At 42.7% G+C, this 25,375-nt stretch overlaps 1 protein-coding gene across 1 annotated transcript in view; it reads right to left on the bottom strand.

Moving 5' to 3' along the window:
• Positions 1 to 25,375, bottom strand: part of LOC109923726 (PH and SEC7 domain-containing protein 3-like) — a 595,836-nt gene that overhangs the window by 179,542 nt on the left and 390,919 nt on the right. Inside the window, exons 4-5 of the mRNA XM_048610871.1 lie at positions 19,047 to 19,932; positions 1,752 to 2,210 (exon numbers count right to left, since the gene is read on the bottom strand). Coding sequence (XP_048466828.1) covers positions 1,752 to 2,210; positions 19,047 to 19,932 — 1,345 coding nt within the window. The remainder of the gene's footprint in view (positions 1 to 1,751; positions 2,211 to 19,046; positions 19,933 to 25,375) is intronic.

Below are 25,375 nucleotides of genomic sequence, written 5' to 3'. Positions count from 1 at the left end.
GCTTGACTGTTAGCTCATTTTTTTTATTGTTAATCTTTCATGGGACTCTACCTTAATTTGGCGTCTGGAGTCACACGTAGGCCAGACCAAGTAAAAATGACAGATTTCCTTCCTTAATAAATATTAGTGAACCAGATGTTTTCTTCTCGTCCTGACAATAATTGCTTAATGGCGACAATACTGAGACAAGCTTTCAGCTGCAGACAAATTGCTAATTAATTGAATGCACTTAATTTTTTTTTAAAATTGTAACTCCACCAGCTGCTGTAGTTGAATTTGAAAGCCTATCGCCAGGGAATTAGCCTGAGTGTCTGGTGTAGTGGTCCACTGGTCCACTGACATTATCACTAGAGCATCATCTCCTGGAGTGGGACTTGAACTCATAACCTTCTGATTCAGAGGCAGGGGTGCTACCAACCCATCTGGCTGAGGCCGTTAAACAATGCTCATCCCCACTCACATGGACACCAGTCTCTGCTGGTCATGAACCTACACTGCCTGAACACTGCTGAGAAAGTCACAATACAAAACTTCATCATCACCAAACTTGCCCGTTCTGCCTGTGGGAGGGCAAAATTCTCCACCTTGCGCCTATCTGTTTGCACAAGTTGTAAAATAGTCATCCCTTTGGGCTCACTCACCACACATTAAGCTGCAGGATTCTCAGCTGCATGCTACAATGCATTTTGTGTCAGGCACATCATGTGTTACTTCCTCCTTGTGGCCAGCAGTTCCCTTCCAGATAATTCATGCACATGTTTGTCATTCAGTTGAAAAGCTGATGACAACACTACATGGCCAATTCCTTCTGATTTGTTCTGTCCACCGATAGCTGTCTTCGAAGAACTCAAAGACTCAGAGGGGGTTGATTTGACCTAGCAACTTGTCAGAGTGGAGACAGGGCAGCAAATGTCCCTCTAAATTATCAGGTCATTCCTGATGTTCTCAGCCTATGGGAGATCATTCATTGCATAGTGTCTTTGTGAAGGTAACAAATGTCCTTGCAGAGAATTATAAACCATGCCCCACTGAATCACCTCCACTACCTACAATGATGATTTGCACATTACCAATAGGAATATACCAGAAGTGACTATAATGCAAACAGATAGAATAAGAGTAGAAATAAATCAATCATTCAGCCCCTTCGAACCTACTCCACTGTTCAATAACGTCATGACTGATCTATTTTTATTTCGGATCCCACATTCCCGTATATCTTGATAACCTTTGATTCCCTGGCCAGACAAGAGTCCATCCACCTCCATTACACATTGTGCAAACAGTCAAAAACCTAGCCTCTACCAGCTTCTGGTGCAGAGAGTCCCCGAAGTTACACAAACGCTGGAGAGAAAAATATTCTTCCCATCTCTGTCCTGAAAGGGCATCTCCTAACTTTAAAACAGTGCCCCCCAGTTCAAGACTCACCCACAAGAGGAGAAATCCTGTCATAATAATAGTCTGCATTTGGAAAAGAATGAATGACACAAACCTACTGCAATAACAACAGTTTCACCTGTTTGAGGTTTCACAAGGCTGTAGATGTGGCAAATAAAAAGGATGTGGATTTTCAATAAAGGATCCATGTGCCAATGGGAGGCCTCTCTAGAATGTGCCAACAGCCTTTGGTTATCCAGATTACAGATACCATTGTGTCCCTAAGCGGAGATTGGTTTCACAGTTGGATGAACTACTTTTTGAGTACAAGATCATAGAGAGGGGAGCAGTTGGAGAGGGGAATGTTGTCTTACCTTGAAGTAGAGGGTTCGTTCTGCCCCTCCTGATAGAGTTCAGAGAGCTGAGGTGCTCCATTGACAACAGCATACGGAGAAGGTTTATGGAATAAATTGTCTGATGTGTCGATGCTTTCCTCCAGCCTGCCTCGTGATATGTCACTGATGTCTATTCGATGCTGCAATGCCCTATTACCAAAGCCGGCTTCTGTCGCCCCATGCTCCAGGAACTGGTTGCTTTCCTTGATTCGCTGCTGAATCATCGGGGTGAGCGGCATTTCAAAGCTGAAGCCACATTCACTCTCGTCCGTGGAGGAAATCATTTCCAGTGAGTCCAGGCTGTTGTACGAGGTACCTTTCAGATGCTGGCACTCCATAATGTGTTCAAACTGTGAGCTGAAAATATCAGTTACCTCACTGGGCGAAGTCCAGGTACAATCAAACTCTGGCTTGTTTGTGACCGTCAACATCAGTAAACTAAGGAAAGAACAATCAGAAATAGTTAGGAAAGTGTAGGAAATCCAAAATGTTTTACACACAAGTCTGATTATTCCTTTCATTGCAGCAGTTAACTTCTCCACAGCAGCATCCATCGCTTTTGAAACTTCACTATCCTAAGTTGTTCTACTAAAATTGCAAACCCCTCTTTCACACTCTCATCGATGAAAACTTTCAATACAAGTTCCTGTGGTGCTCTTGGAACCACTGTTACAATTTGTAGGGGAAACGTACAAGAAGGTATTGTTTCAGATTAAGCAATCAATCATTGAAGATAGAGTTGAGAAATTTATTTTCCCTTGAAGGTTACAAGTGTCTGGATTTCTCTATCCCAGAGAGTTGTGAGGGTTGAATTATTGAATATTGTCAAATCAGAGGTAACCAGATTCTTAAAATACAAGGGAGTCAAAGGTAATGGGGTCAGGCAGAAAAGGGAAGTTGAGATCAAGACCAGACCAGCCAGGATTCTATTGAATGGCAGAGAAAGCTCAATGGGACTTAAAGCCTTCCCATGCTCTGATGTCTTGCGCTGTTCCGTAAAAGATGCTTCATTGTAACTTGAGAAAGTTTACTCTCTTCTCCAAAAAAAAACTTCACAACTTCCTCCCTTGATTGTAAGTTCTCATTCCACACACAGACCCTCCCAGACCTGTCAGCCAAGGGCAAATGGTCAAACTATACCATCAATTTGTCAACTCAGCAAGCATTCAGGCCTACCCAGGCCAACTGGTCAGCCCACTCTGCCAACGGTATAAATTGAATGGACCAGGAGTAACAAGACATAAAATTGATCAGTCATTTCTCATTTCCCAATAGAATCATACAATCTCTCCAGTGTGGAAACAGGCCATTCGGCCCAACAAGTCCACACTGCCCTTCTGAACAGCTCCCACCCAGACCCATCCCCCTACCTGTTCTCTTTAATCCTACATTTCCCATAATATAGCCACCTAATTTACACATAAGTCTTTGATTAGATTGCCATGACCGCTCAGAAAGCATGGTTAGGATGAGGAGTTGACTGGAGAATCACAGTCCTCAACCTAAGTATTAACAGTCAGTAACATCTGACTGTTTCTTGTATTCACCTGAAATTGCCAATTCTCACTGATGTATTGCCCATGTGCTGGGAATACATCAGTTCATAGCATGAAAGATATTCTTTACATATGAACATGGGAGGCAGCCACTCACAGCTAAATCTGTTCTTATCTCACTCAACAGCCACAAAGGTGTACTTTTCATAGTGTCCATTAGTCTTCATCAGAGCATAGACAATTGATGATTTACCCCTCCTAAGTCCAAGTGCAATTTGAGGGTAAGTTTAATACTGTGGCTATCAGTGCTGATGAAATTAGGGAGTCCCTAATTCGTAATGTTCACGTGCACACCAGCTCACAAGATCATTGGGAGAGAGTCTTCTGTTGGGAAATCAGCCCGGTCTCTACCTTGTCCACTTGGCTGACTGATTTCACCAACATCACCAAGAATGGGGTACTCAAAACTACAGGAAATTATTATTCTATCACAGACCGGGAGACAGCCCAATCCCTTACAAAACTAGCATGTAAATAATTGAGGATTTCATGAAGTCTACCTGACAACATATGATCAATGCAGAATACAAAAAATGCTGGAGATCACAGCGGGTCAGGCAGCATCTGTGGAGGGAAAGCAAGCTAACATTTCGAGTCTGGATGACTCTTCATCAGAGCTGAAGTGAAGTGTGGAGGGACAGCATTTATGCTATCGTTGGGCGGGGGGTGTTGAAGTGCGGGTGGAGAAAGGGTGTTGATAGTTCAGATGAAGTGATCAGAATGTGAGAATAGCAGAACAATGCTATGTTTAACTGCCAAACTAGAAAAAAGATTGTCCCACTGGAGTGGGGGGGAAGGGAGAGAGAACATGGTGGCAGAGAATGTAACAAGCAAATGGAAAGAAAGGGAAGGAATGGGTTCACAATTTGAAGGTGTTGAACTCAATATTGAGCCCAGAAGGTTGTAAAGTGAAAACCGAAAGAACTGCGGATGCTGTAAATCAGGAACAAAACCAAAGTTGCTGGAAAAGTTCAGCAGGTCTGGCAGCATCTGTGAAGGAAGAAAAAGAGTTAATGTTTCGGGTCCAGTGACCCTTCCTCAGAAGGTTGTAAAGTGCCTAGTTTGAAGATAAGATGCTGCTCCTTCAGTTAGTTCTGTGATTAAATGGAGCACAGTAGCGTGCTGAGGACAGACAAGTGGGCATGCGAGCAGGACGCTGTGTTAAAATGACCAGCTACAGGGAGGTCATGGCTGTGCTTGCGCATGACCAGAGGTTTGTGCAAAGCAGTCACCCAGTCTGTGTCTTGTTTCTCCAATGTACAGTAGGCCACATTGGATGCAGCAAATACAATACACAAGACTGAAGGAGGTACAGGTGAAATGCTGCTTCACCTGTGAACACTGTGGACTTTAGTACAAAGTGCGGAGGGCAATAAACATTTCACCTTATTTGTAAATTAAAGAGACCTGCGTTTTGCAACATACTGTAATTGTCTGTGTACTGAAGTGCTCATGATTGTGCCATCCCATTTCTAATTTATATTTTCATTTTAATCATTGTCTATAACAATGTGATGAATGATGATCACTGTTTCATTTATAACATCACAACTTGGCACTGGTTGCCACAATCATTTTGCAGTAAACTAACTGTCTCTCTGTTGATCAGATTACAAACATACAAAATCCAGGGGCAGGAAAGGTTACCTGCTCCATAACGCTGCCTCACACTCATGATGATTGTGACATTATGATTAAACACTATCTCTACCATCCACTGTCATCTAATCTCCTGGAAGAGGAGATTCCATTGCTTTGGAGCCTGAGTCAATAGTCATGTGCCAGCTATCAAGATTTCTAACTGAGTGAGCACCATTGTCTTTGCTAGATTCTGTATCTCAAACACACCCCAGCTCGATTAATGGTATAACAGGGCCCCACAAGCCACATCACGCATTTATCAATGTTCCAGAGTGATAGAGTTGTGCAGCACGGAAATGGACCCTTAAGTCCAACTCATCCACGATAACCAGACATCTTAAATTATTCTAGTCCCATTTGCCAGCATTTGGCCCATATCCTTCCTATTCACATACTCATCCAGATGTTTTTAACTGCTATAATTGTACCAGCTTCCACCACTTCCTCTGGCAGCTCATTCCATACACGCACCAACCTCTGCCCCTTAAGTCCCTTTTAAATCTCTCCCCTCTCACCTTAAACCTATGCGCTCTAGTTTTGGACTCCCCTACCCTGGGAAAAAGACCTTGGCTACTTACCCTATCCATGCCCCTCACGATTTTATGAACCTCTATAAGGTCACCCCTCAGCCTGTGACACTCCATGGAAATTAGCCCCGGTCTATTCAGCCTCTCCCTATAGCTCAAACCCTCCAATCCCAGCAACATCATTGTAAATCCTTTCTGCGCTGTTTCAAGTTTAACAAATTCTTTCCTTTAACAGGGAGACCAGAATTGAACGCAGTATTCCACAAGTGGCCTAAGCAATGTCCTGTACAGCTGTAACATGAAATCCCAAACCCTAGACTTGCACCTTACCTTCCAACTTTACAACAATTATTTTTATCCTTTTACCAGCTCACCAACAGCAACTAGAGTGAAGAAATCGGCGATATTTGGCAGACTTCATGTGATCACCAGAAACCATGAGGCTTTCTTTGTTCTTGGACTGAAATAAGTTTTGTTAATTCTGCAGACAGACAGGCTTTCCATCCTAGAGATTATACAATTTTAAGGTTTGAGTGAATTAAATTGGATACTTTCCAAAAACCCATTGTTGTGGATAAGTGGGGGGCACATTGACATGTTACAGATGGATTTCCAGACAGCATTTGATAGGGTGTCACATCAAAGATTAATAGCAAAGTAAAGGCACATGGCATAGGGAATAACATTTGCATGAATAAAAGATTGGATGGCAAAAAAAAAGAATATATATAAATGGATCTTTTTCTTGCTTGGCACCATGCAACAATTGGATCACTGCAGGGATCTATGCTGGATCCTCAATGTTTTACAATTTATATCAATAGCTTAGAGGAGGTTGGTAAACGCATGGTAGTTTGCAGATTTGCACATTTGCAGATAATGCAAAGATTGGTAGAAAAGTACGCTATAAAGCGGATATAAAGGGTTGGAAATGGATATAGTTAGGTTGAGTAAGTGGGCAAAAACCTGTGAGATGAAGTATAACGTAGGAAGGAATGTAGAATTATTCACTTGGGTAGGAAAAATAAAGAAAAAAGTGTTACCTAATAGGAGTTCAACTACAGAATTCCGAGGAATAAGGGAATCTAGCTGTTCTAGTTTGGGAGTCACTAAAATTAATATGTAGATACATCAAGCAATTACGAAGGCTAATGGAATGGTATTGTTTAATTCATGAGGAACTGTAAATGAAAGATGTTATGTTTCAGTTATACAGACCATTGATGGAACCACATCCTGAATACTGTGTGCAGTTTTGGTTTACTTAAGGAAGAATGTACATTTATTGGAGGTTGTTCAGAGAATGTTTACTCGATTGATACTTGGTATGTGCACGTTATGTATCTTATGAGGAAAGGTTAGACAGACTGGGCTTGCTTCGAATGGAGTTCTGAGGAGTGACTTCATTGAAGTATGTAAGATCTTGACTGGTCTTGACAAGGCGGATGTGAAAATAACATTCCTCCTATGAGTGAGTGCACAACTAGGGGGCATTGTTTTGAAGTTAGTGGTCACCCTTTTTAAGGCAGAGGCGGACGGATTTTTGTAATCCAAGACAATCAAAGGTTATTGGCTATAGGTGGGAATGTAAGATTCAATTCAGCCATGACCTTATTGAATGGTGAGGAGGCTCAACAGGCTCCTTCTGCTGATTTGCATATTTGTATCTGGTGAGGACGTCAAATGTACTTGGGACAAATTCAGATGCAACATGGGAAAAGACGCATTTGAAGGCATCATGAACTTACAGAGAAAAGCACACACATCAATCAGAAGTTGAATTCAATGCAGGTTACCACTGTTTCACCACAAGAACCAATGACAATGAAGACGATCTTTAAAATATTACTTGAGGCTGAGTGTTCAGCAAATCTCTCAGACAATCAATGCTAGTATATAAATGAAGGCTAAGTAAAGACTTACATTAAGAAATATCAATATGCCTGGTCTTCCATCACAGCAGCTTGCTACAATCGTGTACAGTACTCCACCTCAGTTCAATTGTAAAGCTTAAGTGAAGATATATTTCGTGGACATTTTTAAAAAAAGGTGATCCATTTATGAACGTGCATATATACAAACATGAATTAGAAGCAGAAGTAGGTCATTCAGCCCTTTAAGCCTCCTCTACCATTCAGTAAGATCACGATGGATCTATTCGTGTGTCAACTTCCACAATCGCACCTATCCCTGATAACCTTTGACTCACTCACCTGTCAAGAATCTACCTACCTCCGCCTTAAAAATATTCAATGACCCCCACCTCCATCCCCTTCTGAGGCTGAGAGTTCCAAAGTTGCACAACCCTCAGAGAAAAGAAGGTCCCCTCATCTCTGTCCTAAAGTGGTGACCCCTAATTTTAAAATAGTGTCACTTAGTTCTGGACTGACACAGAAAGGGAACTATGCTTCCCATGTCTTCCTTGTCAAAAACTATTTAAAATTATATCAAGTTCAATCAAATCACTCTTTTCTCTTCTGAACTGTAGTGAAAACAAACCCAATCTGTCCAATTCTTCCTCATAAGACAACCCACTTATTCCAGGACACACTCACACTGACTATGTTCCTTACTCAATTGAACTCAACAACTGGTAAGGGTGAGAGCAGAGGAGCACACAGTGTGGGAGGTAAGAGGGTGTGGAATATCACCTAAAAGACCAAGTTGGCCTGAGAGACAAAGCAAAAGAACCTACCAGAATTCTCAACTCACTGTTCTGGAATGGGAATACAGGAGATCCAGTAGGTATGAAAGATTCCATGGAATTACATGAAGAAGTGGAAGGAATCTCTCCCAATATCCTCATCAACATCTGTTGTTCAGCCAACAGCAATTGGGTTAACCAGTATTTTATGTCAGGGCTATTTTTGTGGGATCTTGCTCTGCATGCAATGGCTACCACATTTGCCTGCAAGAACAGTAACTTGATGGTGGGTGGTCTCAGGGTATCCTGAAGATACTTTACAAAAGCAAGTTCCTTCTTTTCTCCTATTTATGGACATTTAAAAAGGACCAAGATGGTTTATTTATGCTAAATACGTGACAAAGACAGATCTTTTAAGAGTCAACTTTTTCGTTATTGGAGCTCCTGCCTTGCCCAAGCTTCATGACTTTTGAACATTGAAAGATCTTTCTTTTAGGATTTATGCAATTGTTTTTCTTGAAGAACCCAATCAGACTAGAGATTGGTCACTAGGCAACAGGTGTTAGCCTAAATAACAAAAGTTAGTTTTTTGGTTATGGACAATATTGTGTTGCGTTACTGTTTAGTCCTCCAAAACCCAATAACATCAAATAAGAATAAAACAGTGGTGAAAAATAAGAGACCTGGCTTTTTTTTGTGGGGAGGGGTAGAATTTCCCATCCCCTAACCCCACTTCCCATTAACTCTGGAACACCAATAGAGGCAACGGTCTCACAGTAGATCTCCGTTCTGTGCTCTCAGCAAAAGGAACACAGAACATTGACCAAGAGAAAATTAAACAGAAAATGGTCTAAAAGAGGCAGAATCTCTTTTCAATTGACAAAATGTATTATGGTGATTAACTTAAACAACTTCCCTGGACTTCAGAACCACTATTCAAAATCTCCATAACACTCTCAGGAACTAGCTCTTGAATCACTGTATCATCCAATAGTTAGTGCCTGCCTTAACAGATCATCCATTAACAAGTGCTTCAGTTTTCATGCTGTATATGCCAGCACCTGCAAACAATGTTATCCATCAGCTTCTTTTCAAATCACTATATCATCTGCAAACCAACATCTGAATTTACACAGCTTCCATACCACTTGAATTACAACACTATCCATTAACTTGCACCAAACTTCCTAGTCATCCAGGTTAACTACAACCTGAATTGCCACAGGATTCACTAATTAGTACCCAAGTGAAGTCACCTATTAACCAGCACTTGAATAACACCCACCACCAACTAATTAGTGCTAGAAAATGGAGGCTATCCACCAATTCAATTACATCATCCACTGATTAACTCTGGATCCACACTAAGTGCTGGCCAGAGCCTGATCTGCATCAACCACTAACTAGCTCCTCATTCACAATACTTACTAACCAGCATCTGATCCACATCATCCACTAGCTAGCTCCTCATTCACAACACAAACTAGCTGGTATTTATTTCACACCAGCCACCAACAATTTTGTGATACAAAGTGTACTAGTTCATAACTGTTTCAATTTTAGAAACAGGAAAGGAATCAACCAGCTACCCCTTTTGGATGGACTATAAGCCACCTCAGAACATTCCTCAATACCTTCTTTCAGAAAGGCAACTAGTGCTGGTTGTTCCCAATTACTATTTGAAACAGTACACCATACAGTCATTGAAATGTACAGCATGGAAACAGACCCTTTGGTCTAACTTGTCTGTGCTGACCAGATATCCTAAATTAAACTATTTCCTTTTGCCAGAATTTGGCCCATATCCCTCTAAACCCTTCCTATTCATGTAACTACTCGGATGCCTTTTTAAATGTTGCATTTGTACTCCCCTCTACCACTTTCTCTGGCAGCTCATTCCATACACACACCATCATCAGCTTGAAAAAGTTGCCCTTTAGGTCCCTTTTAAATCTAACTCCTCTCACCTTAAACCAATGCCCTCTAGTTTTGGACTCTTCCACCCTAGGAAAAAAGACCTTGCTTATTTACTCTATCCACTCTCTCAAGATTTTTATAAATCTGTATAAGGTCACCCCTCAGCCTCTGATGCCACAGGGGAAAATAGCCCCAGCCTATTCTGCTTCTCCATATAGCTCAAACCCTCCAACACCAGCAGCACCCTTGCAATTCTTTTCTGCACCCTCTCAAGTTTAACAACATCTTTCCTAACGCAAGTAGACACGATGCAGATCACAAGTAGCTAATAAATGGATCTGGCTGATTTTCCATGGGCTGGGATCACTAACATTGATGTGTTAAATAAAAGGATGAAGGGGGGAAAAAGCTAAAAATATGGAGATACCCCAGTAGTGAATATTAAAAAGCCAATGTCCTTGGACCTCTCTGGACTACTAAAGGTTGAAAATGAACTAAAAATCCAAAAAATTAATACTTTGCTTGATGTCATTCACTTTCCCTTTTCTCTTTGCTGCCACCCTTAGTGTGTCTCAGTGGAACCTTTGTCTTAGATTCAGATTGGTTGCAGGTTCAGGTCCCACCGCACAGATTTAAGAATACAAGCCAGGTTAAGGAGCTGTTGTAGTGGAGGTAGTGTCACTACCTCTGGTCCAGGTTCAGGTCCCACCTGGTCCAGAGCTGCGTCTTAACATGTCTGAACAGGTTGATTATTATACTCCTGGTTGACACACTGGTGAAATACTGAAGATGGATAGAAAGGGAGGTTAAGGAGGCATTTTGTAAACTTGCCTTCATTGCTCAGAAGATGGATTATAGGAGTTGGGATGTCATGTTGAGGTTGTACAGAATATTGTTGAGGCCACTTTCAGAGTACTGTGTACAGTCTGGTCACCCTGCTGAAGAAAGGATATTATTCAACTGGAGAGGGTTCAGAAAAGATTTATAAGGTTGCTGCTGGGAATGCAGGGTCTGAGTTATAAGGATAGGCCGAGACATTTTTCATTGGAGTATGGGAAGTTGCGGGGTGACCTTACAGAGGTTTATAAAATCATGAGGGGCATAGATAAGGTGAATAGCAAAGGTCTTTTCCCTTGGGTGGGGGAGGTCAATATTAGGGGATATAGTTTTAAAGTCAGAGGAAAAAGATTTAAAAGGGACCTGGAGGGGCAACCTTTTCACACAGAGGGTGGTTCATGTGTCGAATGAACTTCCAGAGGAAGTGGTAGATGCAGATACAGTTACAACATTTAAAAGACATTTGGAGATGTACATGACGAAGGAAGGTTTAGAGGGATACGGGCCAAATACAGACAAGTGGGACTAGCTTACTTTGGAAAATTTGGTTGGCGTGGTCGAGTTGGACTGAAAGGTCTGTTTCCGTATGACTCTATATGTTCCATTCATTTTTAATTGTTTCATCAGATCTAAGCATCATGGCAATGCCCTTGGAAAGGTGGTAAGGAGTCACCTAGTTAAATGCAGCCAAATAGCTTGACAGGCCTTCAGAGGGCAGCTAAGAGTGATTCACATTGTTGTGAATCCAGAATCACATATGGGTCATACCAGATATAGTGAAGTTCCTTCTCTCGAGAAACACATGGGTTTTTAGTTGCATGTCAGCTGGTTTCCAGTCACCATTACTGACGAGTGGCTTTTTATTTCGGATTTTTCTACTTGGCAAAACTTACATTTACCGTGCTGTGGTGAGATTGGAGTCCACAACTTAGGTTCACTCATTCTTCTGAATTGCCTTGTCAGTGTGGCCAACTTTTGGATAAGAAATTAAATCAACCCTTTGAATGCACACAGTTTCAAGATACTATTTTGAAGGACAGCAAGAGTTCGAGCAGAAGATTTATCCCCAAGACAACATTATTAGCACACAATCTAGAAATGCCTCCTGGTTCTTAACTCAATGCTTTGATTACAAGGTTCCTGTCTTAATTTCTTCAGAACAATGAAGTCACGTGGTCCATTTCCAAGCATTTTCTTTCCATTTGATTACATAGTGAGAAGTAGCTCAAACATTAAAGCAATTACTCTCCACATTCATTGCCTATGAATTATACTAAATCTAGCAAAGGGATTAGACACACCCCATATATTAAAACAGGAAGCATCTTAAACGGCAGCAGTTTTGCAGGCTAGTTGCTTCTTACAAGAGAAAAAAATGGTACAACTTCAGAGCAGGCAGGATAGAGAAAGGCAATCAGTTTAGAGGAACCTATCTCAATAAAGACCAGCAGCTGATTTTTTTTTGTTTTAGTTCAATACATTTAACTGTCTGCTCTAAATTCCATTCTATGATTAAGCAATGAGGTTTGTAAACCTGACTGCTTTGTTAAACGTATTTCAGAAACTAAAAAATAGGAGCAGGAGCAGACTATGCTCTCTCACGCTTGCTAAGAGACTGATTGTGATCCAAACTCCACTTTCCCAGTTGGTCCTCTTAGTTTTAGATCAAAAATCTATCTAACTCAGCCTTGAGTACTTTCATTGACCAAGCATCCCCTGCTCTAAACAGTCATACAACATGGAAACAGACCCTTTGGTCCAACCAGTCCATGCTGACCATAATCCCATACTAAACTATTCCCACCTGCCTGCCTTTTGCCCATATCCCACCAAACCTTTCCTATTTGTGTAGTTATTCAAATGTATTTTAAACATTGTAAACTGTACCCACACCACATCCTCTGGAAGTTCATTCCACACACGGACCACTCTGTGTAAAAAAAATTGCCTCTGATGTCTTTTTTTAAATCTTTCCCCTCTCAATTTAAAAATATGCCCCCTGGTCTTGAAACCCCCTACCCTAGGGAAAAGACACCTGCCATTCACCTTATCTATACCCCTCATTACTTTATAAACCACGAGAAGGTCGATCTCCTATTTTCCAGTGAGAAAAGTTGCAGCCTATCCAGACTCTCCTTATAACTCAAACCCTCTAGGGAAAAAAAAATTCCAATTGACCCTCTAACAAAAGAAATTCTTCTTCATCTCTGCCTTCAATTGAAGGCCTCCTTAGTTTGAAATGTTGTCCCCCAAGTTTGAGATTTCCCCAGCAAGGGCAAACATCCTCTAGGTATCTATCCTAGCAAAGCACCTTGGAATCTTAACAAAAACCGAAAGAACTGCGGATATGCAAATCAGAGACAAAAACAGAAATTGCTGGAAAAGCTCAGCAGATCTCGCAGCATCTGTGGAGAGAAACTAGAGTTAACATTTCAGGATGAGTGACCTTTCCTCAGAACTGGGAAGGGTCACTCAACCCAAAACGTTATCTCTAACTTCTCTCCTCAGATGCTACCAGACCTGCTGAGCTCTTCCAGCAATTTCTATTCTTGCCCCTCAGAATCTTATATGTTTCAAGCAGATCCCAATCTCCTCAACCTATCTTGCATGATAAGGCAAAATCTCACGGTAAAAACCATCCCAGTGAACCTTGCTAGGGCGGGAAGGGTGTAGGCTTCCCTCCAACCCAGCCCCTTGTAATGTCAACAGGAATCTTGACACAAATATAAACAGATTTTGCTGCAGGGTGCAGTGGGGAAAGGAAAGCTACAATCAAGCTCACTCCCACTCGTGCTAAGTTTTTAAGCATTTTAATATTGTCTGAATTTGTTTTTGTCCAATGCACAAGAAAACTTAGAAATGTTTACACTTAATTCATAGTTGGGTCCCTCTGGACATCTCTCACAGGGGGAAACAGTGACACAATTCAGGAGCCTATTAAAATTGTAGACGCTTTACTTTTTGATTACTCTGCTTCTGTTATGCTTCTCTGTACTTCCTTCACCTCTATTGACACTTATTTTTAATTCCCCATTGGGTTAATTTGACTTCACTTTTCTTACTTCTATTTATTTTTGTCTTGTACTATTGTCCGTGCTGTGCAAAATTACTCAATTTACAACACAGAGCCTTTGGCCCATCGTCCAGTTGTGGGATGTTCCTGGGAAACTGGAAGGCTACATACTTTCACTATTCTCAGGCTCTCTTTCTATGACCCTTTTCACGCCTGCTGTACTAGGAATGTTACCTTGCAGGTTGCAGCTTGACAATTACAATAGCTTAGTGGTTATCACACTCAACTGCCACTAACCCGGAGACCATGAGTTTACACCCAACCGTGACAGTGTGTTAAACCTGGTCATATATGGAGTTGGCACTAGATAAACAACATCCGTTATATTATTATTAAAAACCCAACTGGTGCACTAATACTTTTAGGAAACTTGTCACCTTTACTTGGCCTACCTGTGTCGCCAGACCCTCGTTATTTGACCAGTTATGTGGGAAAGGAGGAACTCAAGAAAATTATAATCACCAGTGAAGTTATACTGAGCAAGTAGCTGGAACTATGGGCTGACAAGTCCCGAGATCCCAATGGACTTCATTCTAAAGTCTTAAAAAAAGTGGCTAATGAAATAATTGGTGCATTGGTTTTAATTTTCCAAAATTTCCTTGATTAAGTGAGATTAAATTGGAAAACAGGAAATGTAGCTCCTTTATTCAAAAGGGTAGAGACAGAGGAAACTACAGGCTAGCTAGCTTAATATCTGTCATAGAAAAGATATTAGAAGCTACTTTTGAGAGCATTACAGCAAGGTACTTAGAGTAGGTTCATAATAACCAGGCAGAATCACTGTTTTTATGAAAGGAAAATTATGTTTAGCCACCTACTCATAGCCTTTCATCCCATTTTTTTTTAATCAAGAATCTATCTATCTCTGTCTTGGAGAGAATTAAAGACTCTGCATCCCCAGCCTTTTAAGGAATTAAGTTTCAAAGACTTGTGATCCCCTGTGAGAAAATGCTTCTTCACGTCTCTGTCTCAAATGGATGTCCTACTAAAGTTCCTTGAACAGTAACACATGCTTTGCATACAGAGGAAGTGATCAATATACTGTACTTCACATTCTGGAATGCATTCTTAAGGTGTCACTTGAAAAGTTATTACGAAACATCAGAGCTCACGTTGTAGGTGTATCATATTGGCATGGCTAGAAGACTGGCTTGCTGCAGGGAAACAGACAATAGACATAAATGGTTCCATTTCCTGTTGACAAGATATAAGGAATGGTGTACCACAGGGACTTGCGCTGGGGCCTTAAATTTTTGCCATTTATATACATGATACGGATACAAAATTAAAAGTTGATAACACAAAGACAGATAGCAAATTAAGTTGTGAAGAAGACAAAGGGATACAGATAGGTCAAGAGAGTGGGAAAAAAATTCTGGCAAATGGAATACTATAGGGAAAAGTGAAAAATTGCCCATTTTGGCCGGAAGCAAATAAAAAAGCATAACATATAAATGGCACAAGCTTCAAAATCTCCCCTCCCCCTACCGCATCCCAAAACCAGTCCAGCTCGTCCCCGCCTCCCTAACCTGTTCTTCCTCCCACCTATCCCCTCCTCCACCTCAAGCCGCACCCCCATCTCCTACCTACTAACCTCATCCCGCCCCCTTGACCTGTCCGTCCTCCCTGGACTGACCTATCCCCTCCCTAACTCCCCACCTACACTCACCTTTACTGGCTCCATCTCCGCCTCTTCGACCTGTTCGTTTCCTCTCCACCTATCCTCTCCTCTATCCATCTTCTTTCCGCCTCCCACTCTCTCCCTATTTATTTCAGAACCCCCTTCCCCTCCCCCATTTCTGATGAAGGGTCTAGGCCCGAAACGTCAGCCTTTCTGCACCTATGATGCTGCTTGGCCTGCTGTGTTCATCGAACCCTGCACCTTGTTGTCTCGGATTCTCCAGCATCCGCAGTTCCTACTATCTCTAACATATAAATGGTACGAGATTGCAGAGCTCCGAGATACGGAGGGATCTGAATGTCCTGCTGCACAAATCACAAAAGATTAGCACACAGGTATAGCAAATAATTACGAAAGCCAATAGGAAGGGAATTAGCACAAAACTGGGAGGTTATACTTCAATTATACAAGGCACTGGTGAAATCCTATCTCGAGTACTGTGTACAGTATTGGTCTTGTTTAAGGACTGTTGTATATGCATTAGAAATAGTTTAAAAAAGGTTTACTAGAATAACACCTGGAAGGGGTGTGTAGTTTTCTAAAGAAGGGTTGGACAGGCTAGGCTTGTATCTGCTACAGTTTAGAAGAGCAAGGGTTGATTTTATTGAAACATATTAAATCTTGTGGGGTCTTGTCAGGTTGGATGTGGAAAGAATGTTTTCTCCTGTGTAAGATTCTGGAACTAGGAGACCCTGTTTAAGAACAAGGGGACATCCATTTAAGACAGAGACTTGGAGAAGCATTTTCTCACAGGGGATCACGAGTCTTTGGAACTCAATTCCTTAAAAGACTGGGGAAGCCGAGCCTTTAATTCTCTCCAAGACAGAAATAGACAGATTCCTGATAAACAATGGGATGAAAGGTTATGAGTAGGTGGGACTGTGGACTAACCATTTCAGCAATGATTCAACTGAATTGTGGAGCATGCTGAATTGTCGTGTAGCCTATTCCTGCTACTAATTCATATGCTTATTTATTTATAGTGCCCTCCAGCTAACTGGAGTTGACTGATAGTGACTCGTCCAGGTTTGCCATACATAATAATATTAAACAGCAAGCTGTTCAGCTCATCTTTCAAAGTAGTAACCAATTAGTCCGAATCCCCTGCTCTTCTGTCATAGTCCTGAAGCTTTTATTTACTCTTCACCCTGAAAAGGACCTTTCTTTCCACACAGATAGGGCAACATGACTATTCAAAGTTCTGAACACACTGACATTGTTTGATGTTTACTTTCCAATGAATTGGAGATTTTCAGAATAGGTAGAGTGTTTTTTTTTGGAATATGTGGCTTTCATTGGCTGCCGTTTAACAAAATTGAAGATCAGACCCAATCAGCACCCTTCAGAAACATCAGCCAATGATCCAGTAGTCAATCTACCTACACAAATAAAAGCTAGCAATCGCTAGATAAATAAAGGTTTTAACTGGTACATACCTTAAACCCTCACATAATACATCTCCAGCTGCCTACATATGTATTATGCTGCTCAGATAGAAGATTGGTGAATATTTATCAATGAAAAGGAGGTGCCCAATGAACAGTAACTAGAGGAATGTATGAATGGGGTGACCAAAAATGTGGTCAAAGGATCGTGAGTTAGGGGGCTTTGGAACATTAAATGATCAATAGTAGACTCCCATGGAACACAATCGCTCCCTATTTTAAATGGATTTGATTTTTTAGCCTCTTCCTTGACGTTCTGTACACATTGAATGACCAACCAGCTTTTGCTTGGTTGCTCAATATCATCCAATCCATTTATTTGGAATAGTTAATTATAATTAGTCACTACTAATGCTCAGCAATTCTACGATGTCCCAGTTTCAAACTTCGGCTATAGAAGCCCAACAACAGAAAATGGACCAGAATTTGCTGTCAAAATATGGGCCTCACTGCTTGTTATGAATAAAGGATACAGCCAATTCAAGCCATGAGCAGATGCACAGTAAAATGCCAATATCCAAATGTTGCTGTCCATGTAACATCATTTCATGATAAAATTTGTGGAAAAAAATCTTACAATCTACACTGCAATATCAGACAATACATGTCACAAAGATGCTGTATTTTTGAGGTACATACAAACTAAACTTTCTATAACCCCATTTTAACAAGTGTACCATCTCATTCCTTTATATTTTGAATGTTTTAGTGAGATTGAGAATATTTAAAATTGAAATGATGTTTCTAATTTGCCCTTTCTGCGTCTTTTTCTCTCCCTATCCAATCATTCCTCCCTGATTATTTCCTTCCTCTTCCTGATTTGACATTGAATTCACTCCCATTTATTTCCCCTTCTTCCTCAGTTCTTCTTGTGGTTCTTTCCCAACCCTTCAATCTGACATTTTCTTTTGGAGGGGAAGCCTATTAGTTAGCCTCACTGTGCTGGTACCAATTCTCACTTTCAAAAACCAATAAGGGAGAAGTATTTTTTAGTTGAAGGGTACATGGACAAATCATAGAATCCCTACAGTGTGGAAAGAGGCCATTCAGCCCATCATGTCCACACCGACCCTTCGAAGAGCATCCCACCCAGACCCATCCCCGCTAACACAGCTAGCCAGCACATTCCTGCAACCTATGGAGCAATTTATAGTGGCCAATCCACCTAACCTGCACATCTTTGAACTGTGGGAGGAAATCGGAGCACCCGGAGGAAACCCGCACAGACATGGGGAGAATGTGCAAACTCCACACAAACAGTTGACCAAGGGTCCCAGGTCCCTGGCGTTGTGAGGCAGCAGTGCTAACCACTGAGCCACTGTGCCACCCTGGGACTGCAGGTGTCCTGCTGTGGCAAATTCTGGCCCAGTGACTGACCTGAGTGTTTTTTTTGGACCATCGTTGGATTTTAAGAATGTGCCTCTTTCCTTGTTGAATTGAAAATGCAGCAAATCTTTGAAACAATATTGGTCCCGCCAGGAATTTGTAGTGTGTACAAGGGCTTCAGTGAAGCATTAAATCTCTGCCTACAAGGGTGGTGGAAATGAAGATTTGTTTTGAAACAAAACTGGATGGGCATCCCAGGGAAATAAAGTAGGGAATGGAGGGAGGAGGGGGAAGAGGGAACAATCTACAGAGGGCGGGCACTAGCTTGATGGGCCAAATAGCTTCCTTCCATACCATGACGACTCTGAATGCAGCATGGATATATTACTGATTCGCAGCAAATGTTCAAAAACGTTGAGGGGGTGCTGGTGGGTGGTTGGAGTACTCAACATTGATGGTGAATTGGATGCTCCAACTAACACACCTAAAATCAGCAACACTGAGACCAGTTTTAAAATATTTTGTTTCTACCGTAGTCGGGTTAAGTTTCTTTAATTCACTTGTCTGTCTGACTGTCGTGACCACACATTGCAATCCAATAATTTAGTAAATAATCAATAGAATTACTTTGCTGATTTGGTTCCCAGGGAAGTTCTGCTCATCACACTCGCTTCGCTCTCTCTGGCGCTCACAAAGACATCGTCGTCCTCGTCGCTCCTGATCTCGGACTGAGCAGCGTTCAACGAGGTCTTTCTCTCGCTGGTCATAGCAGAAGCCGCGCCGTCCTCCTCATCTTCACTGGGGAGCGGTGCATGCGGCACGGGCCACTCGGTCGTCAGGAAATCCTCGCCTTTGGCCGGCGCCTGGTCTTTTTCCGTTCCTGCCCGTGCCCCGGTGGCTCCCTCGTCCAAGACGTGCCGAGGGGTCTCCCGGGGGCTCGCCTCCACCGGCGCAGGGTCTTTGAGGTCGGAGGAAGGGCTCTGCAGCGTCTCCTTGTCCCCGGCGGCAAGTTCTCTCCGGGCCACGGCATCTCTCGCGGGCTGGGTGTCCGCCGGCGGAGTCGGCGCTCCGTCCTCCTCCCGTTCCCACTGCAGCAGGGCGGTGTGCCGGCCCCGGACCACCGCGAACACCGGCGCTGTCATCACCTGGGCGCTGCTCACCACCAGCTTCGCCGACCCGCCCCGGCCGGCCGGCTCCTCAGACAAGTCCCCCCTCGAGTCTACCGAAGCGCTGTCGTCCATGTCAGACACCGTGAGGGCACCTTCGGCGTCTGACACCATGAACTTCACGCAGCCGGACTTGCCCTGCCAGCATTCTGGCTCAGAGTCAGCTCCGCTCACCTCCCGTCGCCGCTGGGAGCTGGGCGGTGTGTCCGCCGGGCTGGAGTCCGCAGCTGTCACCACCACTCTCGGGTACCTGCTCTCCCAGGTCCTTGTCTCGACCACCTCAGGCGTCTGGTTTAAGGCCGGCGGCTTGTCCACGCGTCGGTTTTCTCCCGGGGACTGGAAGCAACCTGCAGGGAGACCAAACACACACACACACACACACACACACACACACAGAGAGAGAGAGATAAAACACAAAGAGGACCATTTTAAGCCGCGTCGGACAAACAAACATGATGTTTCATCAACTTCTGCAGTCTTCCTTGTTCTTAACCCCCACCGCCCCCCTCCATCCAAACCCCTACTTCATCCCATCCCATCCCATCCCACTGATAAATCCTCCTCCTTTATCTAGCTTCCAATTAAACGTATCAATGTTATTCACCTTACCAACGCCTTGTGGTTGTGGAGTTCCATATTCCAACCAAGCTCTGCATCAAGAATTTCTCCAGACTTCTTTACTGGCTCAGCAACGACCCCTAATTTTGTATTTGCCCACAAGTGGAAACTTTTTTTGTTTCTGACACCCGCTCAAACAAACCTTTTCCTAATTCCAGGCTGCACCGTGGGCTCAGTGGTTAAGCAATGCTGCCACACAGCACCGGGACCCAGGTTTGATTCCAGCCTCGGGCGACTGATTGTGTGGAGTTTGTACACTCTCTCCGTGTCTGTGTGGGTTTCTGCCGAGTGCTCCAGTTTCCGCACAAAGTCCAAAGATGTGCACGTTGGGTAGATTGGCCATGGGAAATTGCCCTGAAGTGTTCAGGGACGTGCAGCCTAAGTGGATCAGTCATGGTACGTGTGGGAATAGGGCCTGGGTCTGGGTGGGATGCTCTTCAGAGTGTCGGTGCAGACATTATGGACTGAATATCTTCTCTCTGCACTGTAAAGATTCTATGATTATCACCTTTTATCTTACAGAGAGGTCCCAACATCTCCTGCTGAGTTTATCCACAGTCCTTGGACCATCCCTGCTGTTTTGTATTTAGCATTACTGTGTAGCTCAAAAAGGGACTACATTGAGAAAGTTTCAGAAATTCTTTTAACCAATCATATTATTAAGGAAAGAATAGGTCAATAGATTCTACTAACACTATTTACGGCCCAAGTGTCAATCAGAATGGCTTATAGAGTCATGCAGCACAAAAACAGACCCTTTGCTCCAACTTGTGCATGCCAAACAAGTTTCCCAAACTAAACTAATCCCTCTTGGCTGCATTTAGCCCATATCCCTCTAAACCTTTCCTATTTGTGTACCTGCCTTTTAAATATTGTAACTGTACTTGCATCTACTTTTGACTGTTCTTACTTTTTGCACAGGTTACAAAAAGCATGCTCTAAAAAAATCATTTCTACCTCAATGAGTTTTCATTGTGACCTAGCAGTGATATGAGATCTTAATTCAAGTCTCACCCCAGAGTCTGGAGGTCATTTTCTAAGAAGAGAGAATGCTTGATGCTGAGTTTAACAATTTCAGAGGTTGAACGTCCTCCTCTATCTTTGTTCCTCACCCCTCCTTCCTGAGGTACTGTTTTGCGCGGGCTGCTCCCAGCTCAGCCAACCCATTTTTCAACTATAATAAAACAAAGAACTGCAAATGCTGCAAATCCAAAATTTAACAAAATGAACCCATTGGCAAAACTCAGCAGGTCTGGCAGCATCTGTGTGAAGAAAACAGAGTTAATGTTTTGGGTTCGGTAACCCTTCTTCAAAAGGGTCTCTGAAAGGCTTGTTCTAAAGATCACTGGACCTGAAATGTTAACTTTGCTTTCTCCCCACAGATGCTGCCAGACCTGTTGAATTTTTCCAACAATTTATGTTTTTGTTCCATTCTCAACAATTGACATTTCTCATTAGCACACACACAGCATTTATCTTCCTCTCGGCTCATCATCAGCAATCCTTTTGTTTGCCTTTACTTTTGTTTCTTTCTCTCTCTGCACCATCTCAAAAGAAGGGTCACTGGACCCAAAACATTAACTCTGTTTTCCTCTCTACGGATGCTCTGCAGTGGCTACAAAGAACTTCAGGACATCAGACTCTGTATATATGATACACCAGATCTTTCCTTGAGTTTATTCAGTCCATAAGCCAAAGAGACCAGGCAAGTCCTGTTTTCTATTCTAGCGTTTGCTCAATTTGCATTTGATGGAAAATAAGGAGGGAGTGCAGAAATTGACCTGGGTTTGAGAGAGGAGAATATGCCATCCAGTTGTATGGTGAAGAAAGCACTGGGACTTGGCTACATGTGGTGAAGAAGTTGTAAAATTCAGTGGGAGAGCCTCTCACATGAAAAATGGTGAGCAGGACAAAATGGAAGAGAGTTTGTACACCCTCATAGATCCACCCAGCAGAACAGAGGCAAAATCAGCACAAGGGATAAAATGAGTGACATAACAATGATTTTTGATGAACAATGGAAGGAAGAGACTCATGTGCAGTGTTGAGCTAAATGGCCTGTCAGTGTACCACAAGTATTTCTGACTATCAAATACACCAAAAGTTCAGTGCCTTTGTGGGACAAGGAAAGAGCTATAAATTGGTTGGGCTGCAAAGTTGCCGCATCTGAGGAAATCTCTCTAATATTCATCACTTCACCCTTTTCACTTTTACCCACTTTGTTCTTCCAGAGAAAGATTTTGCCTTTCAAACATCTGCTGCGCTATTCTAAACACAAGTAAAGGACATTAATGACGGACAATGGAACATATTTAATCCAGGTCACTTGAGTCTACCGCATATATAAAAGCAAATGCCAAAATAACAGCTGAACATCTTACATTGTGACCATTTACTTTCCACTCTAATGAGCTGATTAACATAACCTCCACTACAAATACATTTATTTATTGTATGTTTATTACAGAGTCAATTGCTCATCTTCCATGAACTGGCACGATAAAATCTGGTCCGATACTGAGATCCTACACCACAGCCCAAAAATATCAATTAAACCTTGAAGAGATAGCATTCTAGAGATTCAATGCCCATTTCAGACATAGAGCAGGGTGCATCAGCTCCAAGCCAGAAATGCCTTTCTCAATTCTTTCAATAGGATGTGGCAGTCGCTGGCAAAACCATTATTTGTCTCCATCTCTGCCTTCAGAGGGTGGTGGACAGCTGCCTTCTTGAACTCTTGCAGTCTACAAGGAGGTGGGAGGGTGATGATTACAGCCACAGTTATGAAGGGAATTCCAGGACTGTGATCCCGTAACAATGAAGGAACAGTGATATATTTCAAAGTCAGTCACTGATGCTTAGTGCAGTGGTGTTCCTACATTTCTGCTACCTTGTCCTTTCAGACAGTTTGAAAGATTCTGTCAGAGGAACTACCATGATTTGGTGCAGTGCATCTTGTAGATGGCACACACTGCTCCTGCTCAGTATCAGTCAGCAGTGGAGGGGTTGAGAGTTTAAGGCGGTGAACAGGGTGACAATCAAGCAGGCTGCTTTATCCTGGATGGTGTTGAGTTCCTGTTTGTTGTCAGGAACTGCATCATCCAGGAAAGTGGAGCGTATTCAATTGTAATTCTGACTTGGGCCTTGTAGATAGTGGTCAGACTTTGGGGAATCAGGTGGTCACTTCAGAATTCCTAGTTCTTCACTTGCTCTTGTAGCCGTAGTTTTTGTTTTAAATGGCTGGTCCAGTTCAGTATCTGGTCAATGGTAACCTCAGGACTCCACTGAATATCATGGAGAGATGGTTACAATCTCTCTTGTTGGAACTGGTCATGACCTAGCACTTGTGTGGTACAAATATTATTTACTGTCGATCAGCCAAAGCCAGAATGGTGGACAGATGTTGCTACATATAGACATGGAATGTTTCAATACCTGAGAAGTCACAATGATCTTAGCAAATAGTATCATCTCTGACCTTCTGGTAGAGGGCAGGTAATTGATATAACAATGGAAGATGTTTAGGCCCAGTTCTCTAAATTGAAAATCTAAAGGCTCTTGGGGTGCCTACCTGTGATCCAGAAGTCCCAGCTTCAAGTCCCACTTGCCCCAGAGATGCGTAATAACATTTCCGAACAAGATGATTAGAAAATATCTACAGTGAAGAACTAGGAGTTCTTGTGGTGAAGTGGTAGTGTGCCTACCTCTGAGCCAGGGGGGCCTGGGTTTCAAATCCCACCTGCTCCAGAGGTGTGTAATAATATCTCTGAACAGTTAGTTAGTTTGTGGGCCCTGATGAGCAAGACTGGTTTGCCTTGAATGCAGCTAGCACCAGGGCTGCAGCATTGAGGAAAACTACGTCCATGGACATAACACAGATAGAAGTCCTTAAAGAGACTGCTGCAATCCACAACCAAGGAGGTACTATCTGAATATGGACAGGCTTGCTGCCTACCTGCCACCTCCTCACAGTAGTGATTGTTTACCCTTCTCTTCCAAGGTGTACCCCGAGAGCCAAAGCAAATTCACTGAGGTGTGATGAAAATGAGGCCTGAGGTCCCATTCCAGATGGGCTTTCGGCTTAGATCACAGTGATTAGCGGCTGAACTATGGCCACCAAGGGTGTGAGAAAAGGAATGGGGAGGGTCATGCACAAGAGGCAGGAGATTTGGAATGGATGGGTTCACAGATAGAGTGGGGTCAGATCATGAAGGGATTAAAAAACATGGATGGGAATTTTGAATGGGAGATGTTGCGGGATTGGGAATGCAGAGGGGTTGGTGGTGGCAAGTTTATTAGGTAAGTTAGTCTTGGAACTGGTAGGATACGGTCAGTAGGGTTTTTCACTTACTAAAGGCATTGTGGGTCTACCTACAGCACATGGACAGCAGCGGTTCAAGAAGGCAGCTCACTGTCATCTTCTCAAGGGCAACTAGGGAGGGGCAATGAATGCTGATGCCCACATCCCACGAGTGAATTTTTAAGATGCTTACACTGAGGATGGGAAGTGGGGTCAAGAAAACATTGGGACAGATGCTTTGAAGAGTGTTTTAGTACCAGACAGGAATGAGGATGGGCATTGTTACAGAGGTGGCGACAATAGGAGGGACAGGTTTAAATAGGATACTAGCTTACTAACAATTCTGCCTGGATGTGAGGCATGGTCAGGAAGAGGGATATAATCCAAGCTTGTAGCAGAAATAGAAGAAAAATGACTTCAGTCTTCACAAAATGTAATTGTGGAAATTGGATAACCAACTGTTGGATAGGTCCCAATGAACAACATGGTGACATGGAGGCCTTGCAGAGTTTAATAGAAGCAGTTGCTCATTCCTGGTCTAGGATCATCCTGCCAAAGTGCCCCCTATAGACGAGCAAGAGGGAGAAGCCAAGGTTAGAACCTTGTGAAACCCCAGGCATCATGGTGTTGGAGGTGGGTGTGAAGAAGAGAAGCCAGATCTGAAGACAATCTGGCAACGGAGTCTTTTCAATTGGTTTGATGCCACAGTATGAGGATTGGGATTTTCACAGACTGGAGGAGGAGAAGGCAAAGTCAAGAATTGTTTTCAGGCTTAAACTTCAAAGTAACACTATTTATTATGCACTAATACGAAATGCTCCTGCTCATGGTCATCATGGACATACCAGGCTATGATTTACTAACAGATTACG

This window comes from Rhincodon typus, chromosome 1 (assembly GCF_021869965.1).
Source record: "Rhincodon typus isolate 14 chromosome 1, sRhiTyp1.1, whole genome shotgun sequence".
In the NCBI taxonomy this organism is placed as follows: Eukaryota; Metazoa; Chordata; class Chondrichthyes; order Orectolobiformes; family Rhincodontidae; genus Rhincodon; species Rhincodon typus.
The sequence above is the reverse complement of the archived record's forward strand: the minus strand, read 5'-3'. Positions and strand labels throughout refer to the sequence as shown.